The 24,958-nt window shown below is 42.5% G+C and overlaps 4 protein-coding genes across 4 annotated transcripts; 2 read left to right on the forward strand and 2 right to left on the reverse strand.

Annotated features, from left to right (window-relative positions):
- Positions 1-676: 676 nt before the first annotated feature.
- Positions 677-3,274, reverse strand: LOC6584693. Its single transcript, XM_002010301.4, has 5 exons — positions 2,863-3,274; positions 2,010-2,356; positions 1,606-1,950; positions 1,387-1,538; positions 677-1,329 (listed from the first exon to the last, which is right to left on the reverse strand). Exons 1-5 carry the CDS (start codon positions 3,064-3,066, stop codon positions 1,238-1,240), a joined length of 1,140 nt encoding a protein of 379 aa, XP_002010337.1. The 5' UTR covers positions 3,067-3,274; the 3' UTR covers positions 677-1,237.
- LOC6584694 (pyridoxine/pyridoxamine 5'-phosphate oxidase) lies at positions 2,842-4,339 on the forward strand. The gene is made up of 3 exons (XM_002010302.3): positions 2,842-2,934; positions 3,437-3,981; positions 4,042-4,339. Exons 2-3 carry the CDS (start codon positions 3,455-3,457, stop codon positions 4,166-4,168), a joined length of 654 nt encoding a protein of 217 aa, XP_002010338.1. The 5' UTR covers positions 2,842-2,934; positions 3,437-3,454; the 3' UTR covers positions 4,169-4,339.
- Positions 4,226-24,537, reverse strand: LOC6584695. The gene is made up of 8 exons (XM_032732140.2): positions 23,811-24,537; positions 12,875-13,105; positions 10,426-10,834; positions 10,153-10,363; positions 9,255-10,093; positions 8,991-9,192; positions 7,529-8,597; positions 4,226-4,754 (listed from the first exon to the last, which is right to left on the reverse strand). The coding sequence occupies exons 1-8, from the start codon at positions 23,841-23,843 to the stop codon at positions 4,575-4,577; spliced, it is 3,174 nt and encodes a 1,057-aa protein (XP_032588031.1). The 5' UTR covers positions 23,844-24,537; the 3' UTR covers positions 4,226-4,574.
- Positions 5,264-6,180, forward strand: LOC6584696. The gene is made up of 2 exons (XM_002010304.4): positions 5,264-5,505; positions 5,570-6,180. Exons 1-2 carry the CDS (start codon positions 5,406-5,408, stop codon positions 6,103-6,105), a joined length of 636 nt encoding a protein of 211 aa, XP_002010340.1. The 5' UTR covers positions 5,264-5,405; the 3' UTR covers positions 6,106-6,180.
- Positions 24,538-24,958: the final 421 nt, after the last annotated feature.

Raw genomic sequence — 24,958 nt, forward strand, 5'->3', positions numbered from 1 at the left:
CGATATTTATCGATTCGATCGAGTGAGCTATCGAGAAAATATGTATACAATATTTGTAATATTAAGAGTAGATATTGAAACTTCCAAATCTCTATCTATTGAATCTTACGGACGGAGAATATTAATATTAAGGTCAAGCTTCTAATGGCATTTCCTGAATCCCTATTTATGGGACACACAGGGCCGGATCGAACACATGAATGTCATTTGGCGAGGTGTAGGGAGTGCCCTTAAAATAGAGATCAGTTTCACAGACCTGAGAATTAAATATTATAAGAATTACATACAGATATTCTTGATTTTAATGAGAATTAGAATGAGAATTCTTGTTCTCACGACAGATGTGGGGCTTTACGGGTGATGCAGGCCCTGGGACCCTGCCCCAACAACTATGATATACATAGGTAGACAATCAAAAAAACAGTCCAATTCAGAATTTGATGTCTCTAGTTCAAATTATACTCTTAATATGTTATATTATATCTAATTTATTATAAATTACAAATCTCCAGTCTTCGTAGTAAATAAGTTCACAGAGATCCCCAGGGGGATAAATATACATGGCTGAATCAACTCAGCAGGTGAATCTTATATAGTATTTACATAATCTCTGAGATCATGTGATTATTCTCTTAGCAATTTCATTCCATTATACCTAATCAAAAATGCATTTGTATTTCAATTTGTTAATCACTTTATTAGAATTGAACTACAACAGATTTATAGGTCACAGCGGAAAAGAGAACTATTTGTAGAGCTAAGGTGGTCTAAAAGCTACTGCTAGATATTCATACTAAGTACATAAATAAGCATTGCTGCATAGCTCACTAGGCGTGAGAGATTTTCAATAACTAACTAGGTACTACAGAGAGAGAGAGAGAGAGAGAGATATTAAGAGAGCGAGATAGAAAGAGAGAGAGAGAAATAGAAGAGTGTAAGAGAACATGTGTCGAATGTGTCGAATTGTGTGTGTGTGTGTGTGTGTGTGTGTGTGTGTCTTTGATGTGATGTTTTTCTTTTGGTATGTATGTATTTATATATGTATAGTATGTTTATATAAATATAAATGTGCATTAGGATGCGTGCTCAAGACTCGGGAGGTAGTTGGAAATTGTAGCGCATCGAGCACCTTTGGGGCCTTGGGGCTTTGTCTTTTATAAGCAGAAGAAACAGTTTTGTTTGCTTGTTGTGGTTGTTGTTTTTTTTTTGGTTGTGTGCAGTCAAGAGCAGAATCTAATCAATTCGTGGTTAGCTCCTCGCTATCATCCTCCGGCTCGGCGCCGCGACCCTCGCGAATACGCTTCAATTTGCGCTTCAGCATCATAACGCCTGCAATAAGCAATTTAGATAAGTTGAGATAGACTTTGTGATAAGTGGAGAGCGTACACTTGATGGCCTGATAGGTCTTGGCCGAGGCGGACTCAGTGGCTGGCAGAGGATTCGATGTGGCCTTCTCATGCGCCAGCTTCACCTCAAGATAGGCCCGCTGCAGCGTCTTGAAGTGGCGATACTCGCTGGTGTCCTTGATGAGGATGCATCTGCAAGGATTACATGACAGATGATATAATATATGATATGTAAGAGAAGAGAGTTTCCTTTGCTCACTTGGCTGCCGAGCCCTCGCCGGAGCAATCAGATGGCGCCGTATGATAGATCTGATGATAGAAATACTGCAGCACCGGCGAGTTCCAGATGGCCAGGCCATACCACACCCAGATGGCCACATTGAGCGGCAGCTTGAAGTTCTTGGCAAACAGCGTGGGTATGAAGTAGTTGAAGGGCAGCAGATTGATGTGCACATGCAGCCAGGCGGCAATCTTGAGGCCCATAAACACTTGATAGACCAAGCGGTTGCGATTCGAATTCTGCAAGGCCAACAATGAGAGGCATTCCGTTAGAATGCTGTACAGCCCCAGCGTGAGATTCAGGCCAACAAAATAGTTTTCGTATCTGCAAATTTGAAAATTGTTCGGAATTAGATGTATGTCTAGATGGCCGGCTGCACATGCCTGTAGACATCGATGGCGATGAGGGCGAACAGATAGAGGCCCTTGGAGACGGTTTCCAGAAAGTCCGCCTCCTTGAAGTCCAGCATGGCTCCATGCAGGTAGAACGTTATTATGAATATTGAGTAGAACTGAAATTTCTCATATTGATGCGAGCGATAGAAGATGAGATTGTCGGAGCTATGGAAGAGCGAATAACGACCCTGGTTCTTCATCAGATGCGGCAGTATCATGAATTCGTTGTAAAAGTGCAGAAAGAGACAGCAAGCGCCATAGAATGCAATATTCCATATCAATCGAGCGAACTGTTTGCGCTTGAAGTACTTTACGTTTGACGATTTCAAAAAGAACTGCAAGGGACAGACAAGAAGAGAAGAAGAGGATGATGAATAATAACAAGAAGAAGAAGAATAAACGACAGCCAATTAGTCGCCGAACATAGCATATACTTCCCGGTGCAATGCACACACGCACACACACACACACACATCATGCTTATGTGACATATTTATGCAAATGCATATGTGTGTGTGTGTGTGAGCTTGGCTTGAGTGTGGCTTTTTTGTTTTGCATGCTTTAAATGTTTTTTTAATCTTTATAGTTGTTGGTCGCGGCAGTCGGTCGCATGTCTTATCTTAACGTCGCCGTAGCCGTAGCCGCTGGCGCTGGCGCTGGCACAGCCGTCGACGTCGTCGTCGTCGTCGTCCCCGTCGTCGTCGCCGCTTTACATCTGGCTGTCGACTATTTATAAACGCCAAAATAATTGGGCACCAACGGCAAACAGCAGACGGACGCCGTGCTATCGCTTACTGCTGCTGTCACCGCCGTCTGGCGTTGCTACTTCAAATTCGCTCACCTGGAAGACGCGCTGAAATCCATAGAAGCCGCAGGATAACACTATAAATATCCAGAAGACCGCATTGATCAGGTAATGCAGGTCGATATTCTGTACCAGCGCATCGAAGCGATCGTTCGTAATTAGATATTTCAGTGGCAAAAAGAAGTTTCCGATTTCTGCCCAATAATCCGGCGGACCGGCTTTCATATCCAGTATAGACATCTTTGGATCGTTGCGGCAGCCGCTGCCACAATAGCAGCAGCTAGCAGTAGGTGGATCGACCACAAGTGAAACTCAGAATTTAAACGATTGCCATGCAGCAATTGGGATGTCAACCTGAGATGGACAGTTGGGTGTATTTATAAACAGTAACAATTTTTTTTTTTTTTTTTTTTTTTTAATATTTATTTACGTGCCTGGTACATGGCAGTCGACAATCGATAAATGTTCTGGCAATTGCTATGACGATATATCGCCAGCTGAAGTTTACTTTCGATAGCTGGCTGTCAAGCTGCCAACTTGTTTGCAGAGCGCTGTAATTTAAATTCAAATTCAAATTTAAATTTTGTTTATGTGCTTCGTAATATTGCAGCTCTCATTCGCACACAAAATGGAGCAATCCTCAGTCGCTCACATTGTCGACTATCCAGATGAGCCTATCGACCTGCTCCAACAGCTACTGGATGCAGTCAAAAAACATCACCCGAACTCACAACAATACATGAATTTGGCCACCGTCGACGATGAATTTGCCGTACTCAACCGGACCGTGCTATATCGTGGCATTAGCGCCGACAAATGCATTATCTATGTAACGCAGCGATTCACGCGAAACTATGAGAACATTAAGGCCAATGCCAAATGTGGCGTTACCATCCTAATGCCGGAGGTAATGCTGACGTCACAAGAGACCACGCCCTCCATCTGGCAGGTTCGCCTCTTGGGCGCTACCGCTGTAGAGCTGCCTGAGTCCGAGCTGGATGCATGGTGGAACAGAGAGTTGCTATCGGCGAAAATACGTGACATCATCTTTCCCTGTGGCCAGCCGGTGGACTACGATGAGCTCAAGGCCAAGCACGATCAGTTCCTCAAGGAATATCAAGAGAGCGGAAAGCCGCTGCAGCGCCCCCCAACATTGTATGTTCCTGAAAGTATCTTGAATGTATTTCACATTAACAATCTGTCATCTCCAACCAGCACCGCCTTCAAGTTTGAGGCTCAGCGCTATGACTTTCTCAAAGTGGGCGTGAACCAGATCGCGGATCGGGTGCAATATCGGCGACAGGCGAATGGCACATGGGAGGCAATGCATGTGTCGACCTGAATTGAGTCCTCAGAAATGATGAGCGCGATAGATCCAACTGTATTTTACACACTTCCATTTTTAATTTAATTTTATTTTTATTCAACTATCATTTGCAATAGCAAAACAATTGTTCTCAACAAATACAAACAAAAATTATAATTACAGCAACTAAATGTAGTACTAACTAAATGTCCTTTGTTTTCGTCTCTTCTTTAAATGTTTTGTTTAGCATACAGTTAAAATAGTTAATAAATATTACACAAAACAGTTAAAAAAAAAAGGTTGGTTATAATAATACATAATATTAGATTAAAACATGCAATTAAGTTATGATTAAGGTTGCTTCTTCTTGCTTTTTACATAATACACGTTAGTTTATCCATTCTTTTTTACAATAATTATGATATGATGCCGCCTGGTGCGCCTACGCCGCATTCACTGTCTCCCGTATCCAATCCGCATTGGAGGCAATCTTGTCATACATGCGCGGCCGCTCCACACCCGTCGGTCCGCAAGCGATGCGCCAGGAGGAGACGCCAATGAGTGCCCATTGATTGGTGCCCGGTATGAGGCATTGGACGGGCGCGCCGGAATATTCCTCTTGCTGCAAGTGTATCAAAATTATTTCATAAATAATTAAATTACATCATTTAGCCATGTGTAGATATGTTTGTACATATGTATGTATGTATTTACATAAATAAACTTAGCACGCAACACCCTGTTTCTGACTATTGTGACGTCACATGACAATCGCGACATGCAGCGACGCGTTCAGCAACAAGCACAAAAGCAAAACAAAACAAAATATAAAATGTGAGTAATGCCATATCAACAACACAATAACAAGGCGAAATATGCTCTATCTCTTTCCCGCATGCAAGGCAAATGCAGAATAGCACGAGCGCACACGCACACACACACACAAATAGCAAATGCTAGAAACATCCCTGGACAATGCGAGCTCTCTTACCTACTCAATAGGATAGGAGAAAAAGCAGAAAACAAAAACAATTTGCACCCAGGCCGCAGCTGCAGTGCTAGATCGAACAGGCTCTCTCCCTTTCTCCATCTCACTCTTGCCTGCTGATGTGCATATAAAAGACGATAGCGCGCGCCAAAGCCCCGTTTATTCGAGCGTCGGCAGTGCAAGTGAACGGAACGAAGACTCATTCAGTATTAGTAGCAAAAGGAGAAGAGGAAGAAGGAATTAACAGTTAAACGCGCAGCGCAGGCGTCATTAACGAATTTCACCATGTTGGATATAAAAAACTGCCTGAAGATCAGCTATCAAGGCGAAGTGAGCTTCATCATCTGCGACGCGGGCAGCAGCTACGAGGAAATCATTAGCCAAGGTAAATGAGTTTTCTTTTTTCCTCTTTCCTATCCAAGTTAAATGAATTTCCTCGATTCCCACAGTCTGTGCTCGCTTCCACATACCCGAGACGCAGCGGGCCGGCCTGATGCTAACCAATGGCCAGGGCTATGAGTTCGAAAAGCACCTGTTGGAGTACTTTCTGGTGTTGTTCCCCTGCCCGGAGCTGCTGTTCCAGCTGCGCATCAACTGGCAAAGGCTGCGCCGTGCCCTCCTCGAGCCCGTCAAGCGACGGCGCTCCACGGGTGACTTAGTCGATGCCCATCTGCGATCTGAAGCTGAAGCTGATCCCACGGCGGATTATGAGGCGGTACCAGTGCATCGTCAGAATTGCTTTATCGGCGCTCTGCCCGGCAGCGCTCTGGCTGCTGCAGTGCGTCAACAGAGTCGCTATCTCCAGCAACGGCAGCCACAAGCAACGTCCGGGACGCTACGTCGACTCCGGCCGGAACAGCCGGAGCCACAAGCGGAACCCAAGCGAATGCGTCTTCAGCTGGCCAACAGATCGCGACGATCGGCTCCCAGCGCTGGCCCCACTACATCCCTCCTAACAACAGCAAAGCGCTCCATACGCATCTAAGCCAAAGAAGCAACTAGTCTGTCCCCTCAACCAGGACGAAATTGTATATAGAAAATCTTCAATTTTTTTTTTTTTACATTTAACATTAAGGTTACAGTTCCAAGCATATACATACATACATACATACATATAAACATACATATGTATGTACATATACATATATACATAATGGAATGCAACATTGAAAAATATGAAATGAAATAATAAATATGTATAATAAAGTATAAAATATATAAATAAATATAAATCTATACATATACTACATATGTATAAAGATAGATATGTATATAATCCCTATTACTTGTCAGTCAATTAAGTTAAAGTTCTGTACAGACGAAACATAAGACCTTAAATTGAATCGGGCGCTCATATCTATAGGCTATAGCCAGAAGCAATCGGAACTCCAGCTGTGTTACGGCCAAAGGGGCGGATTATATAATTTATAGATCGATCAGAGTGTAGAGTAGATCAACTGTAAATCAACTACAACTATTGATCTCGGTTATAAATTTTATTAAATTCTTGATTGGCTTTTCACAATTTCCCATGGAGAAGAGCAAAAATAGAACACATCTCACATATGTTTCTAGCTCTTCAACTATAACGACAAGCTGAACTCTATCAATAGGTGGACAGATGGACCCAATCGATGCCTATTTGAAGCTGGTGGAGCTATACGACGAAACAGAAAACTCTAAAAGGCACTCGACACTCCATAATGCAGAAGTCTGGACTAGTCTGGTTAGAAGTAGTTGCTCTTCGAAAGAGCAATTTGTGGCAATATCTCTAACAATAGGTGGAATGCCGAACTGTGCGAACTGTACGACGATGGATGCTTAGGTGAAGTCAAGGTGGAGCGTCAACTCCAGCTGTAGCTATCTTTTATACGGACACAACGAAGGAGAGGAAAGCCATGAGCGCGCTGGAAGGTCCAAGAGAATGATTATATATCCGGATTCGGTATTAGCAGCCGACAAAGTCACACCTAGGAAAGGGACGCTTGGTGGCTACGTTAGGGAGGTTATTGTTACTTATATATGTATACATATATTGATAGTCATCCCAATCTAATTATGGGTTATTTTCCCCTGATTTGCATCTTCCCCAATAGACGTAGCGAATAGATCTCAACATGACATGAGTCGATATATTCAAAATTGTATAATGCATGCACCTACTACGAACGACCGAATGGATTGCAAAACCCTCAATATACTCTCTTTTCACTTCGTGGGCGGGCATTAAAATAAATGGATGCACGTCTAAGGGACCGTCGTTATAACCGGAAGACGCTATATCCATATAAGTTAGCCCAAACAAGTTTGTCTAGTGATCAGAACCATACGGACGCTATAAGCGGAGTCGTTATAGTCGGATGCTACCGTATAACTATTTCTCTATGATATTTCTCTGTAGCACTTACCGTGCAGTCGTATTTCTGGTAGGTGGCCTCCATGCACATGGAGTTGACCGTCGTTATGGAGATGTTTTCGCAGGGCGCCATGTCCCCGATCTTGAGCTGCACCCGCTGCAGATGATCGCGCTGGCGGGACCAGCCGAGGGTGTTGCAGTTCGTCCAGATTTCCTCCGGTGCACTGGGTGGCTTTGTAGTTTTGGACGCCTGCGAGGCGGAGGATTGGCCATAGTAGTTGACCTGTGGGGCGCTGTCTGGCAGCGGATAGGCGGCCAGCTGTGCCCGATGATCCGCTACATCCGGCAACTGTTGCAGTGCCTCGGCACGCGGCATTTGGGAGGCGGCGGCCTCGGCCATTAGATGGTCATAGCCAATGTCTTCTTCATGCTCCTCGGGGCTGGCATCCGAACTCTCTGGCTGCTCCTGCTGCGAGGGTATCAGGAAGAACTGTTGCGTCTCCTGGGCCAGACGGCGCTGCGCGTGTGATGCAACTGGCGCTTCCAAGCGTTCGGCCACTGGGACATAGGCGCGCCGTTGCATCGGCGTTTGCTGCTGCTGCCGCTGCAGTGCGTCGGGCAGGCAAATGGGCCGCACGTGATCTGAGAAGCTGACCGGCGTCTCCAGACGCACCAATGCCGCTGTGGAGCCCTCAACGGGGCTTTTGATCATGCCAATGATGCGACGTCGCTGTGTCCACGGCGCTTTCGCCGACAGACGCACTGCGCCCACGATGGCCATCCAGGTGGCCCTCGGCTGACCCTGGAAGCAACTTTCCGTGGTCAGTACCCAGTCCGGCGAGATGAGCGTGCCGTCGCAGACGTGGATATCCTCGCGGAACAGCGCCACCAGCCACGGCCAGTCGCCTGGCGCTGCCATCTTGGGCAGCGAAAGATGCTGCTTCGCATTGGGCAGCGCCGACTGCACGCCGCACCGCAGATCGCCACAGCCCACATAGAGCACTTGTCTCTTGGGACAATGGGTGCGTATGAAGCTAATCTCCGGCGCATGCGGGTCTAAGACGCGCACATAGTCCGACAACTGTTCGGTGTCATTTTGCACATCAAAAATTTCCACAGATCTGCCAAAGAACAAGATTAGTTGAAGAAATTAATAAGATTAGCCTAAATTCCAATTTTCAAACTGATATTTTCATTCAAGGCGTTGCCACCCAGCCGTTAAATTTAAATGTAGCTTTGCCGGCTAGCCAGTCAGACAATGGCCTTACAGTCCAGGTTCTTGACCTTGCCACCTGATGGTTAAATTTAAATATTTAAATTAAAATAAGCCTTGCCAGCTCGACAATCAGGCAATGGCTTCGCAGTTAAAGTTCGTGGTGCTGCCACCTGGCCGTTAAATTTAAATATTTAAATGAAAATATCAGGGTGTTGATGATGTTGCCAGACAAGCGCATACAATTGTATTGCATGTGAATTGTATTGCATGAATTGAACATTCAAATGGTTGCACTCACTCATAGCCCAGCGATTTACATAGGGATTCCGAGACGGTCTGACGTACCACCAGCTTGGCATCACCCTCTAGACCCTCAGCGCACAGCTTGCCAACAATGCCCTTCTCGGAGAAGACAGCATAGCCAGCGGCATGGAAGCGCGGCAGATAGGGCACCCAAGGCTCCGGCTGCAAGAGATCCGCGGCCAATGGAGCTATCGAAACTGCAAGGGAGCATACACAAGTTTAGCTAGATTATCAACAATTTGCCGCAGCAGCAACTTACGGCAATCCTTTTCATCAGCGCCGTCCGGGCAGTCGGCCTTGCCATCGCATCGCGCCTTGCGCGGCACACAGGCACGCCCACGTCCACAGTAGAGGGCATTGGGAGCGCAAAAGGCGCAGCTGCGCTCATCGGACAGATCTGGGCAGTCGGCATAGCCGTCGCAGAGGCGCGGACTCTGCACATTGCTCTGCATGTCGCCCACGCAGTGCGGCTTCTGCTGGCAGGATTGGGTGCCCGTCGACTCCGGGAAGCGTTCGCAGTCGAAGTGCTGGCGGAAGCGGGCAGGCAGCCGGCCGCCACAGCCGGCCATGAACGCCTCACAGTACTCGCGGCAAATGGCACCGGGCGTCGGCTCCTGGGTGATGCCATGGGACTCGCAGGGCGGCTGCAGCAGGCGGCAGACGAAGTCGTAGGCCTCGCGGAAGCACTCGCCGTCGACCAGCTCGCGGAACACAATGACATCGTCCACCACCTGCTCGTAGGTGGCATGCCCCAGCAGATTCGGATAGGTGGTCACGTTGTAGCCCACGTTGCGGCAGTAGTTCAGCTGCAGCGGCTCACAGCGGCGCGGCTGTGGTCGTGGTGTGGTGCTGGTGGGCTCCGTGGTCTCGTCGTGCCCGCCCAGCGGCGAGCTGGACATAATGGGCTCCTCGATTAGTCCCGTTGTCTCCTTAATGGTCACGCTCGCCACGTCCACCGTCATGTTGGCAAAGTGTCGCCTGTGCGGATCGCTCAGCTCCTCGTGGAACAAGGCCAGCAGCTCCCCGCTGCTGACGAGGCCCGCATACGGATCGAATATCATATTGAAGTGGACCACAATATTGTTGTTGTCCTCGCTTCTGCAAAGAAATACATTTGTATGGGATATCCGCTCAGGTAGTTCAAGCTGATCTCTTACCCATCCAAGGCCAGAATCTCGCTGCCTTCATAGGCTTCGCGCAGATCCGAGCGCCGCAGCGTCAGATTGATGCGTTCCCGATAGTCACGTGCCTTGTGCTGGAAGCGCAGCGAGTTCTGATTGGCCAGCTCCATGCTCCACTTGTCGTTGAGCACCATGAACTTGCCGCGGAACACGCGATCCGGCAACGGCTCCGGCCGGAAGTAAGTGTCTGCAATGGAAGGTCACATTAGCCGAGGCACTCGCTTGACCTGACTTGGCTTGGTTACTCACAGCCCACGTATACAAAGGCGCCGGCCACCAGCAGAGCGATGAGGAAGCCGGCTATCACAGCGCATCCGCACCTCTGGCTGTCGCCCAGTTTGCGACGTGTGAACCGTATGTCCGAGTCGGTGGACAGCACGGACTCGGACTTGCGGCGCAGTCCATGATGCGCATGCGTGTGACTGTGGCTGTGCATGTGCAGGTGATGCTGTTGCTGTTGCTGCTGTGCCTGGTGCAGCTGATCCGCTCCAGAGCCAGCTCCCACTCCAGCCGTCACAAGTCCGTTGCCATTGCTGTGGGAATGATGGGGCTTATGGTGTCGCGTGCAGCGTGTGTTGTGGAATACCTTGGGCGGCTGAGAGGCAACTGTTGTACCATTGCCATTGCCATTGGGATTGGGATTGCTTTGGACGAGGCCCTAAGAGCAGACAAAATTGTTATTTACTCGTAATTAGTGACATGGCCATAAGCCGGCGGCAAGATTTCCAGCGGCCACGGACGACTGGTCAATGACCACAAAAGCGCCTTAAAATTAAACACGCTGATTTTGCGCCAAATCATGCCGTTAAATCAACCAACGAAACGAACGCCAAAACACGCCAAGTGCCAAGTGCCTTGGTAATGAATGAATGCACTTGAGCGCGTTAATAATTGTTGGAATTTTGTGCTGTTCACTTTGCTGCGGCACATGCAAATGCACTGCAAACGCAATATTTGCATGCAGCAAAAACCAAGGAAGCGACGCGTCATTTTAAATTTCATTTTTCGCAAAATAATTACGGAACCAATTTGCCTGTTTGCAGTTGAATCTTGTTTGAAAACGATAGGCGCTAAAGTGCAACTATCTGGCAACTTTCAAGGATCCATAGGCTGGCAGCGCCTGCCCAATAAAATTGTCTAACTGCCATCACTAACCAAGCATATAATTATGTTACAATTACGAGATGAGGATGTAGGCGACAATGATGAATGGGAACGACAACTATGAATTGCTGGTATAATCAGATTGTCTAACTGCCATTTATTTTATTTAGTTAATTTAGCTTAAATTTTCAAATAGCGTACTGTGTGTGGGAGTGTGCACTGCGACACTGATAAATTACAACTATCCGGCAGCGTTAAAGGATCCACAGACTGCCAGCGCCTGCATAATAAGATTTGCCAACTGCCATCACTTGAAATAGCGCACTACGTGAGGCGGATGCAAGCGACATTGTTGAATTGCAGCCAACTGGCAACACACTAGGATTAAAAACCTGACAGTACCTGTATAAGACGCTCGTCAACTGTTCACAATGTTAAATGTGCATCCAGAGGCTGGCAGCGCCTGCATGCCTGCTCCGAATAATTGAAACTACTTGGCAACATTCGAGAATCAAAAGGCCGGCAGCGCCAACCTAATAAGCTGAGCTACTTGCATCACAATTGGTTCATAATGTTCAAAACGGACTATATTTAAGAGAAAGAGTCAGAGAGAGAGAGAGAGAGAGAGAGTGAGGGGGAATCCATGCGGTCGGTTATGTTGCAATTGTGAATGTGCTACGGTACAGAGAACATACAAACACAGTCTATGCACATAAACACAATTTAGAAAATTAATTAAAACGCAAGCTAAGCAAAATAATATAGCGTCTGACACGACGAGAGGGCCGAGCCGGGCCGCGCCGGGACAGGCTGGACCGCTGGCGGTAAACAGGTCGCGATGCGGCCTACTTTTCTCTGCATGATGCTGCCCCTGCTGCCATCGCCATCGTCATCGCCACCGCCACCGTCAGACGCGTGCACAATGTATGTAGATATGAAGCTCCACATACACATGCGCACATCACAATAATAAAATAAATGAGCAACAACAAGCACAAAAATGTAATTAAACTTTGCGCGCTAAGAGAGTGCGTAAATGGTTTCCTCATTTCATAATCAACATCTGCGTTTATTGACCATGTCGCACATTAAGAGATCCACACACACACACACACATACACATACACATACATGATAATAATATGGTATGTGTTTGTATGTTTTGGGTTAACTTATTAGCGCCATTTGCATTTGACTGTTGCAATTGCAAAGCGGCAGCAGCAGCAGCCGCCGCAGCACTCGTCACTCTCTCTGTATCTAGCCATCTCTCTCGCACTCTTCCTCCACTTCACTCACTCGAGCTCGCTTATTAATGTCAGTCAGAGGAGTTAGTCAAAAGTCACTCGGCCGCATAACGGGAGCAGAGAGCGCGCACGTGCAAGCAACTCATGTTACCTCACACACACACACACACACACACACGCACTCTCACTCACGCTTGTTTCCTTCTTTCTTTTGCAGCTTTGGGCTTTTCTTCTCTTTAATTATTGCACTTCATTGCGCAAACGAAGTTGTATGTATGTGTAGACACACACACACACACGTGCCAACATATTAACTATGTATGTATTTGATTACATTTCCGTTTAATTACCTTCCAATTGGATTTGCCGCCATTTGTTTGCATCTCCTTGCTTTTGTCTTTGCTGCTATTTCGATTGTTGCTGCAATTGTTGTTGTTGTTGCTGTTGCAGTTGCTGCTGCTGTTCCTTTTGTCCGCTGCTGCTGCTGTTGCTGCCACTGCTGTTCCTGATGTATTTGTTACTGTTGTTGCCGTCGAATTGCTGCCGCCAATATTTTTGTCCGCATCGCGAGATTTTTTAATCTGCAAAATGACAAAAACAATATTTAAAAATTAAAAAAAAAAAAAAAAAACATTTATAACATAGTAAATTTACAGATATGGTAATGGCGATAGCATGCACGCGGCCAACAGGTGCTAATTGTACAAATTTAACACTCCAACCGGACGACCGTTTGGCCAACGGGTTCGGGTTCGTTTAAGCCATGACTCAAGCCCAACCTTAAGACAACTGCTCCAGTTAGCCTATGCGTGTGTGTATGTGTGTGTATGTGTGTGAGTGCGTGCGTGCTGTTTGTATTTCAGTTAGCATGCCAAAAGATTACAAACATAACAAATATACATAAACACACACACACAGTCACATACATATGTGCATATGTATGTATATATGCATGTACATTCGACTCTAGCTATGATGGCCCATAAACGAAGCCAATGTCAAGCGATCAGCGCCCCGAGGCGACATCGACAGCGACGCTGGCGCCAAAAAGAAAGAAAGTTGCGGCTGCGTTTCCCTTGCTCATCTTTTCGTTTACCCACACACACACACACACACACACACACACACACACACACACACACATACATCTATACATATGCACATATTAACATATTTCGGCGTCGCTGCCGTCGCTGCTGCTGAACTTTTATTTTCGATTCGGCAACTTTTACTTTGTCTCATGTTATGTGTTGCTATCAACATTTCGTATCAACAATGCCCGAGCGACACCAAAAGTGGCAGCGGCAGCGGCAGCAACAACCTATGCCACGTTTCGTTTTCGCTTTTCTTTCACAAGACTAATTAGGAAAATTCATTAAAATCCACACACACACACACACACACACAGATGCACACATGCACACACGCGCCAGCATGAATGCAGCTTATAAACATGTTTGATCGCAGCATGTTGCCGCCGCACCGTGGAGCACCCAACATACTTAAAGTCTAAAAATTTCATATTTAAGCCAGCTAACTAATTAAAATTGATAAAAGAAGAAACTAAATATAATAAAATAAAAGCAACAACAAAACATGTAAATTCCCGCATATTCATATTTATTTATGCATGCATCTGAAGCCGTGGGAATTGTTTACTGCTGTCGCCCACTGTGTATTAGCGCTGCAGAGTTGCCGTATCGTCTTTTGGGGGACACCACCACCGCCACCACTAACAACAACAACAACAACATGGATGAGAAGAAATATATATATATAAAAAAAAAAGCAAGCAAAAACAAAACACTTTCATTTCGCTGACGACGCTGCCGCATTTTTATTTTACTGTTTTTTTTCTTCTTCGTTCGCCTTGGCTTTGCATTTTTGACTGCAGTTGGCACAAAAATTCGCTTTCGCTGAGGAACCAGACAAACAACAACAACAACAACAACAACGGTAACTGCAATGGCGACAAATATTGCAAGCGATTCGAATTGCGCTTCTCCTTCTTCGCCTTCTTCTTCTTCTGCTTCGGCTTCGGCTTCGGCTTCGTCTCCCAATGACACTTGTCAATGGCAAACGAGTTCGTGGCCTAAGTCTTTTGAACTCTATTGCACGCTGCACTTTCACAGCCTGCTCCTTGCTGTCAAATGGCCAAAGAGCAGAGGAGGAGGGGGGAGGGGAGTGGGCAGTGGGTGCAACAGCTATTGCTGTATGACCTCCCCATGCCACAAACGAAAGTTGCATTATTTTCTTCTTCAAATAATGCTGCCAAAGCAACAATTCCAATACGAAATCAAAATATACATATATTTGTATACCCTGGAACCCATTGTTAATGGGAAACAGAGCATGATGCTTTTGCTAAAATGTATGTGACAGACAGAAGGAGGATTGGGGCAACAACATGAGTATATTTACTCCTGTCTGCCTGTCTTTCCACTTGTCCCTGCGTTTGAAAGTTTCGTTCTCAGAACCTGCAAGACTCTAGCTCTTGAAATTTCGGTTGAGGTTTCTATACGTACACGCGCATACCAAGCTTATTTCATGTAGTCGATAACTATTCCCTTTTCAGTGTTATCGATAAAAAGAACATAACAATCAGTCACAAAAATATATCCCTTACATCTACAAAGCTATTTATAAATATAGATTTTAAATTTTATATATATCCATGACTATTTTATACAGCACAATGTGTGTGTATGCAGAAAAGAAGCGAAGAATGATTGAAATATCAATTATTTGTAGAGTTCAGGATCGAGCAGCTTCATTTCAAACAGTTTTACTTGGATTTTCATTGATTTATATCTCAGATTTCCAATTATGTCATACTTATATATGTATTTTCATTTAGAATAGTATATATGTATAGATATAAGCTAATTGGGGTCAGGGTAAAAGTTTACAGTTAGAATTAGCAATCGCAAAATATTGATATTTGAATATGTATATTAAGCTGTTTTTGGAACGACTGAATGAATATTATGCAATCGATGGACTATTGTTTTTCTCTTACACTCTTAGTGGGAATGCAAATATCTTGGATCTTTTATTCATGATCGGCAAATCCAAATTTGTTCGTGATTCGCTTTACGGAGTGAAAGACATTAAAATATAATTTAAGCTATATATATATACAATATACCCTATATATACTCGTTTTTGCCTCTAAAAATGTCGAAAATACAGTTTTAACCGAAATACTACGCCCCAATGGGCGCAGTTATATTTGCGATATCATATTGATTCGAGTATATATTAAATCTTTCAACGGACGGACATTGCAAAAGACGATATACTCATTTCACTTTCGTGATTGAGTGTGAAAACTGCATAAATTAATTATAGATTATGTAATACTTTTACCAAAGAAAGAAAAAACACAAATTATACATAATTATAATGGAAACAAAAAAAAAATCTATTAAAAATCTCATCAAATTTTAATTGTTAAATATAAGAGCTTTGAGCTTAGCTCAATTTAATGCGGAAATCAGAAGTTTGCATCTGTATATACTTATGTATATACGTATATATATATATGGTATATGTATGCATGTATAAGGCAACGATTCAATTAATAATAATTTGTAAACTTTTGGTATTTAGCTTAATTAATTGGCTCAGATGAAGCTGAAGGCGAGATGAATAATTAGATAAGAGGATTCTCGACTAATTTGATATAGATGATTTATACCAAATACTCACAGCTATTATTATATTATTATATAATATTATTAGCTAGTTATTAACTTTTATTTTATTTAAAAACTAAAGACTTTCATACTCTATTCCATATATGTTTATAAACATTTTTAACTGTGTTAATGTCATTACACAAAATATTTCTAATAGAGAAAGAAATAAGAAGATAAGATGTGAGAGAATAAGCAAACGAATAGAAAATGAAGTTGAAGAGATGTAGAGGAAGAAAATAAGAAGAATCATAAAACGAAGATGAAACATAAGAGGAAAAGAAAAAAAATTTCGCATCAAGCTAAAAATAGTTGGATTGGAATTTGCTTGTTGAGAGGTAACCATACTTTGGAGTATTTATGAGCGATTTTCAAGAAGAAGAAGCAGAAGGAGATGAGTAATAAAATTAATTAAATTCAAAAATCAGACTAGGTTAATTTTACACATATCTTGAACGAGTTCAACTGAAATACATTATTATTCATGATTCATTTTTAAATTTTATAATGAGAGGATTGTACAAAGTAGAGTAGAGTTGAAAAGAACTGGATAGAGTGGAGTAAAGAAGAAGAAACTAGAGTAGAATGGAAAGAAGAACTAGGAAAACTAGAAGCGTAGAGTAGAAAATATTGAAGTAGAAAAGAATAGGGTAAGATAAAAGAGAGTAGAGTGCAATAGAAGAGAGAAGAATTTAGTAGAGTAGGGTAAACTAAAAGAGATTAGAGTAGAAAATATTGGAGTAGAGTAGATGTGAATTCTGACTAGATTCGGGTAAACCATGTCGAAAGAGTTTCGCAAAGACATTCTTAAGACTTTCGATAGTAGGTTGAGGGCTTAACAGCTATCGATATTCAGTGTTCTAGTACGACCTCAAAAAAATTATATATCTTAATTGTTTTCTAAATTACAATTAATAGTCAAAGCTGGTATACAAGATTACCTCTATTCTTATTCGAAAACTCGATAAACGATGTCTATAGTAGTAGCCGTCGGTATACTTCCAGAAATTAAAGGTATTTAAATACAATATTATAAGTACAAATAACAAGTGATTCCTCAACAATTACTAAGGTTATCGATATGCATGTATATCGAAGTTTATAGTTATCGTTTCACTTAAACTTAAGCCAATTTTCGTTACTCAATTGTTTTTTTTTTTTTTTTGTAAAAGTTTTCGAATTGAATTTATCGATATGCTGTCATTTCAGCTATCGTTAATCACAGCTTCGTTTTCTCAGCCGCACAGCTCTAACTGGATTCCCATTGGAAAGTGCATCAAAACGGAAATCGTGAAGAGGCAACAGCAGTTTGCCACGTGCGGCAGCTGCGGCAGTGACAGCTTTTCTTTAATTTCCCTTTAAGCAAACAGCTGACGTTGCTGCTCGCTGGTCGCTGCTTGCCGCTCGCTGCTTGTTGCAGCTGCCACTCCAATCGTGACGAATTAATAACGGCGACCCCAAATGGCGAAAGCGCCAAAAATGTTGCACAGTGCACACAGTTGCAGCGGCTTTAGCATGTCTGCCTGCCTGCCTGCCTGCCTGCCACGCCCCCAAATGCGACGTGCGTAATTGAAATTGGGGCTGGAGCCGTTCGACGTGACTGGAAGGCATCAGCAAAGCGCGAAACAGAAATAACAAAAACAAAGAAAACAAGCAAAAGAAACTTTGATTTTTCCAATTGGATTTTGGGTGTGTGTGCTAAAGCTAGAAAACTGACTCATGCAAAGCTAACTGAACTGGGCATGGCCAACGGACACCCACATACAGTCACACACATGTATATACACATACAAATATATATGTATATATATTCGTATATGGCAAATCAAAATGCAATGCAACAAGCTGCTCATCGACGCTTTGGCCTCGTCTGCCTTTTGGAGGTCTCTCACGGATTTGCCTTTGCATTCAAATGAAGTAGAAAGTTCTTCACCCACAACAACAACAACAGCAACAGCAACAAATAAGAAAAATGCTAAAATAAACTCTAAACACAATTAATTGAAATGCCGACGGGCGCTTTCTCAACATTCATCTTACTATTTCACTGTTTATCATTCAGAATGTGGCACGAAATTCGGTGGGTGGAAAAGCTTATAAGAAAGAATCTTATAGACAAATGATCTACATACAAACAAGAATGAAAAAATATACATATATAATTAGCATACAAAGTTCATTGAATTCGCCAGTTATGGCCAACGCATATTAAACAGATCATATAACAAAGATCACTTTTATACATTGAGAGCTAAGCTAAATTCCCAAACAAAATATGCTGTCTGAATTCCAATTGGAATTCATGAGCCTAACTAAGCACATTAAATTAGTCGGTACTTATTTGCATATAAATATAAACATACATATGTATGCATGTATGTGTTTGTGCGTGTGTATGTGAAAAGTAGAACAGCAAAATCATCTGTCTCCAAAAAAGGTTACTTTAACATTTGCCCACATTTGCTGCATGTGCAAATGCCATGTGCGCAGTAAATTTAATATTAAATTTTCTATTAACAGTTATGCACATGACCTTATTTTATGTTTTATTATGTTTGTTATTATGTTTATTTAATTCACTTCTTAAAAAACTAATTGCAAAACAGACATATTTATATACATATACAAAATTACACATTATTCAACACGTTAAGCCTGTAGAATATGACGTCACTCTTGACAAAGGATTGCGCACTTAATTTGCGAACCTTTTAACACGCATGGCTTCAATGCTATGCAGGCCAATATGCATGAAAGGGAAGGCGCAATAATTAATATAGGTCTCTCTTTTCTACAAACACCTTTAACGGTGAACTGCCAAATGCCCAAGGCAGAGGACAGAGAAAGATAATAACCGTTTTTTATTCTCTTACAGTAGTTGTGTTGTGGCTGCCATTGTTAATTATAGACAAAGTATAAGAGTAAAAGCTCAAAGGCTGTATTCTACTCTCATATACATATAAGCTAAATGCTGAAGTGCATAAATGTGTTTGTGTGCTGCAACTGGAAAGAGCTTAAATGGTAATGGAATACATACATATATACATATGTATGTATGTATATATACGTAAATAATAGTATGGTACCTATAGAAATCAATCAATTAAAAGCAATCCATTATTTAATTGTTATCCAGAAAAACAGAGTTCGACACACACATTTATTCACGTAAATTATATGTATGTGTGTGTGTGTGTGTGTGCGTGTGTGTGTGTACATGACGTCTGGAAACAAGTCAAGGTTGTACCCAATCTTATAATGGATTGCTTGCCACCCAAACATGAATTTTAATTTCCGCTGCCAAATTTTGCATTGTTAAATTAAACAAAAGTTCATTAGTTTTTGCACACGATTGCAGCAGGAAAACCAAACGAAGAAGACAAGCAAGACAGCCAAAAAGCGCAATTTATACAACCAAATGGTCAGCGACGCCAACGCACTGCGTCGCCGTCAACGTCGGCGTCGACGCAGTTCAAGGCTAGGTTGAGGCTCAGCGGTGCGACTGCGCTCGAGCAAAATTTGTGTACGAAAGAGGAGAAATGTTAGTTGGCAAATAGGGCGGCTACAGAAATAATAAAGCACTGCGAATCGGAATTGGAAAGTAAAGGGCGCAGCGCCACACACACACACACACACGCACGCATATCACAATCGAAAGGAAATTCAATTTTAAATCCATTCTCACACACACACGCACAGGCATACACACAAGCTTAGCTGCTGGCAGCGGTGCGGCGTCGCCGCTTATAAAAGTCATAAAATGCTTGAAGCCGACATCAACAACAACAACAACTACAACAGCAGCAAAGCTGATGAACAAACAACCCAGGCGCTGCCAACGAATTGTGCTACTTTCTTTGCCAGCAGCCGCTGCCGCTACCACTGCCGCTGTCGCTGTCGCTGCCGCAGCGCTGTCAACGTCTTTGTTAAGTCTTTGGAATTGCACATGATTTTTGTTGGTTTTGTCATTATTGTGAGCTATCGTTATTGTTGTTGCTGTTATTGTGCGGTTGCCTTAGCTTCTAATTTATTTCAATGACATTTTTTTCAAATAAGAAAAATGCAAGACAGCCACAAAACGAAGTAGGCTCCACAAGCCGCAGAAAGCTGCTGTGCTGCTGTTCTTTCTACAGCAACCAGAGAAAGTTCATGCAACTGTGTGTGTGTGTACGTTTATGTGTGTGCGCCATTAGCGATCGTTTAGCGGGTGGCCAGACTGTGATGCTGCGGCAGCTGCCATGAAAGGTCACTCGAGCTGCTGCTCAACTTTAGCACTCGAATCAAGCGTCAATTGCGTTCAAATAGAAAAGCTCAAGTAATAACGGAGAATGAATAATACATACAGACCGACATACATATGTCTGTGTGTGTGTACATAGAAATAAGTACAGCAAACAAGCTATTATTATTTTTCTAGTCTCCGTAGCTGCTGCAGTAACTTTACTAGTTTTTTTTTTTTATATTTCTAATGTTGCTGCTGTCGCTGCCACTGCTGCTGCTGCTGTCGTGTGGCATTTGGCAAATGGCAACAGCATTTTATATTGTTGTTGCTGCTGAACCTGTTGCAGCACATGGCAGCCAATTGTGAGTAGAAAACGCGTTGATCTGCAGGCTAGCTAAATAAATAATAATTTCTGACTAGACGTTGCGGCACTAATACACACACACACAACTGCAAAATCAACTCTCACTCTTCTTTCTCAGTGTAACTCTCTCTCTTTCGCACTCTCACATTTGAGTTGGCAAATCCTTGAGTAAAGATAAAAATGTACGAGAGCATTGAAAAGGGAAATATCTGTGATTTCTTAGGCTTTTGTATAAGAGCTTTGAATAAGCAGCGTAATCAGTAGCCAAATGTTATTTTAGGATATTATAAGAGCAGTGGGGTGTGAGGTGTGAGAGTGGGTGTTATGCTAAGGCGATGACGATGGCGTCAGCTTAGCCGCTGGCTGGGCTTTTGGTGATTGTGCAAAAAAAAAAAAAAAAAACATAGCGGCAAAACCAAAAACCAACAACATACATATATAATAGCAAAACCAAGATAAGACTGGCTTTAAACAGACAACTGAAAGTTGTTGCGTTTTTTTTTTTCTAAGCCAAACGAGTTTGTTGTTGTTGTTGCTGCTGTCGCCGCAATCACTTTTGGCCGTGCGAGTCTTTAGAGTCTAGACTAGACTGAATGGAATGCTTTGCCCATGCATGTATGTATGTATATGCATAAGTGTATGTAAGTATGTGTGTATGTAAATATGTATGCATATAACATAGATACAAATATCTATATCGCGACTTAAATTACAGCGACCGATCACAGGCTGCAAATTGCTCAATAGGTAACAATAACAACAACAACAACAATAGCAACAGCGCACGCCCTGCAACAATAACAGAAGAAAAACAAAAACGAAGGCAACAACAACAGAAATTTTTGGTCAGTGAAAACCTTGGTTCAGTTGCCGCTGTCTGTCATTGTTGTTAATGTTAACGGCGACATATTTTGCTATGGAAAAATTCTCACCGACCGCGGCAAAGCCAAACAAAAACCAAAGAAAAAAAAAACAAAGCAATAGCCAAAGTCTCTCCCAACTTCATTTCACAAACAACAAATTTTAGACATGGGCATTAAGTTGGTTGTCAAAACAACAGCAGCAGCAGCAACAGCAGCAATTTTGCATTAAAATAGTTGCAAATTATAATAACAACAGCAACAACATCTGCAACAACAACAAAACGACGTCAACAACACACGCAGCAAAACTTTTGATTTCTTTTGATATTCATCAGCAACAGCAGAAGCAACAGCAACAACAACAACAACAATAAATAGAGGCGGCAAACGGCCATGCGCCCAGAGCAGAAACAACAACAACAGCAACAACAACATAGTAGCAGCAGCAGCAGTGTTACCAGCAAAAGTAAGTTACTAAGGCAAATTGGTTTATAACGGGACGAACTTTCACTGACTTATGGATGCTGCTGCTGTTGCTGCTATTTCTGCTGCTGTTGCTGTTGCTGCTGTTGCTGCTGCCGCTGCTGCTGCTGCTGGCTGTTGTCCATCAGCTTACTGCGGGGCGTGCCAACAGCGATCAAACTTTATAATTTGCATAATTTTTATAAACAGTAGCCAGCAGCAGCTTGATAAATATCGGTATGTACCAAAAATACCACAGAAAACGTACCCAGAAAAAGGGTGTACCAAAATACCAAAAAAGAATGGAACAATTACAAAAATAGCGAAAATATATGCCGAGGGATTGAAAGAGGGCGTACCCAAAATGTATGAAGGACAGAATGGCAAAGAGAATGTTAATATTATGTACCAAAATCAAGAAAGATCGCAGAAATCTATGAATTAAATAGGGTTTATTAAGTACGTCAAAAGAGGATCGAAAAATAATGGACGAGAAATATCGAGAAATAAAGTCGAAAGCTTAAAAATAAAGGGCATACCACAAATATTATGAAATTTACCAAAGGAAATTATAGAGAAATGCGTATTAAAAAATATAAGGTAGAATTATGTTTCACATATTGAAGGCTCGAGAAAAAGATGGATTGCAGGGGAATGACATGACAACATAAGAAAACAATAACGGAAAACCTACATGAAATGAATGGAAAGACTATGTAAAATATGTGTGTACCAATAATATCAAAAGGATGCACCAAATACAGGTAGACGTGTATTAAAAATATCAAGAAAATGTACCTTTAGGTTTTTAGGAAACCCGAATGAAGAAAATCAAGAAAAATTCTAAACCTGGTAATAAAAATATTAAGAGAACATAACTTATTAACAGTAGTAAGGAAAACTAAAATATCCATAGATGGAAAAAACGTGTGCCAAAAATACCAAGATAAAAGTGCCAAGAAAAGAATGAAACAAAATTAATTACCAGAACGATTAAGAAAATGTACCAAGAAAAGAATGCGATAAAGTGAAGTACCATAAATCAAGTGTTATTAAAAACAAAAAACAACCCAAATACATTTAAGGAATTATATATACAATTAATATATATATTTATAATACTATTGACACATTTGATTAAAATGCCATCAAATGTCCCATTCCATAACAGAAATGTGCAGTGTACCCTTGTATGACAAAAAAAAAAAAAAGTCCCAGTTTTGGTACCATATGGCAAACGAATCACATGTATGCACACGCATACGCATACATATACACCTACATGCATTCATATGTAGGTAAGCATACGGATCGCATGCATTTGGAGCATAACATAACAATTGTAACTTGCTGTGCCGTTACTTTTGAGCAAATTAACTTGTTATCGATAGGCCTGTAATATTATAAGGCACTCCGATTGCATAATCGGATTACGAACTACAAATATGACAAATAGTTAGTTCATATTTGAATGGCGCTTTAATTTCACTTTTACTTTTGTCTCTCATTAATTAACATCGTCAAGCAAATTTCCAATTAGGTAAAATGACAAAAGCGAATGGAAGATCGTTTAACAGAAACTTAAATGGTCGTGCTGACGGGCAATTAATGTTGCGTTTAGTGATTAAGCGACTTAAAAAATATAATGTTAAGTTGTTAGATATCGAATTGAATTACCTGGCTGTTGCTGCAATAGTAAATGTCCGACATCCTGGAACAGCTTTGGAAATCGTGTGTTATGGTAGTTGGCGTCTCTTCTGCTCGACTCCAATTGGAATGATGAACATGACCGCGTTCCCGAGTGCCGCAGCAGGTGTAATTGTTGCACACAGTGTAAAGGTGTCACCTGAGCGCAATTGCAAGCGATACGTTTAGCCACTTGCGCAATAGATTGTGTTGCCTCTCAGGATCAGATCAGATCAGATCCGGATCAAATTATTCGCATGCTTCTGCCCGTAGGTACGTATGCATGTACATATGTATTTATATGAATGCCAAACAAAACAACAATAACAAAAACAAAACAAAAACACAACAACGTGTGGCTGCACTTCACGCTTCGTCTTGCAGAACACTCGATCGCCACCGCCGCCGCCGCCTTCTGCTTGTGCTTCTGCTTCTTCTTATTTGCTTTTTTTTCTGCTTTTTAGCAAACGAGAGCGCACGCGCGCGCCTTTCCCAAAAGTAAAGAAAAACAACGGTTTAACGTGGTGGTACGAATCGAGCAAGTGGGAAAGAGAGCGCAAGAAAGATTGGATAACTGCTGACGATTTAGCGCGACAAGCAACCGACTCTGGCCGCGTTTAAAAGCTGACTGTCTTCGAAATGCGACAGCCCGCAGCCACTGGCAGCTGAGCAACTTCTTCGACGACGCAACCGCAACGAAAGTTGTTGCAACCAGTTTGACGGCTGTGGCCCATTCAGACTGACGGCCTGGCTGGCAGGGGGAATATATGGGTGTGCGGGCGGTCAATCAAGCGGCCGACCGATTAGCGCAAAGGACATGCGCTTAAGCCGGCGATTTATGGTGAAAATGATTTATTGAAACGGGTCGCACCTGTTATGCGGGTGCAAGGACGCTGGCCAAGAGGCAAAAACAACAGTGTGACAAAATTTATTTACTGTTTTTGCTTATTGATTTTGAAAATTGAAGTTTTTAAATTGCTTCCACTCGGTTCGTGAACTTTCTTATCGTTCACAATTTGACTTGTTATTAGTGTTATTTTATGAACTTTATATTATAGTTTTTTATTTATAGCGGCAGTTGAAAAAGATTTTGATAATATGTCAGGGTAATAGAATAGGGCATTTTTAATTTCCATTAT

Source organism: Drosophila mojavensis, unplaced genomic scaffold, assembly GCF_018153725.1.
Source record: "Drosophila mojavensis isolate 15081-1352.22 unplaced genomic scaffold, ASM1815372v1 contig_136, whole genome shotgun sequence".
Lineage (NCBI taxonomy): Eukaryota > Metazoa > Arthropoda > Insecta > Diptera > Drosophilidae > Drosophila > Drosophila mojavensis.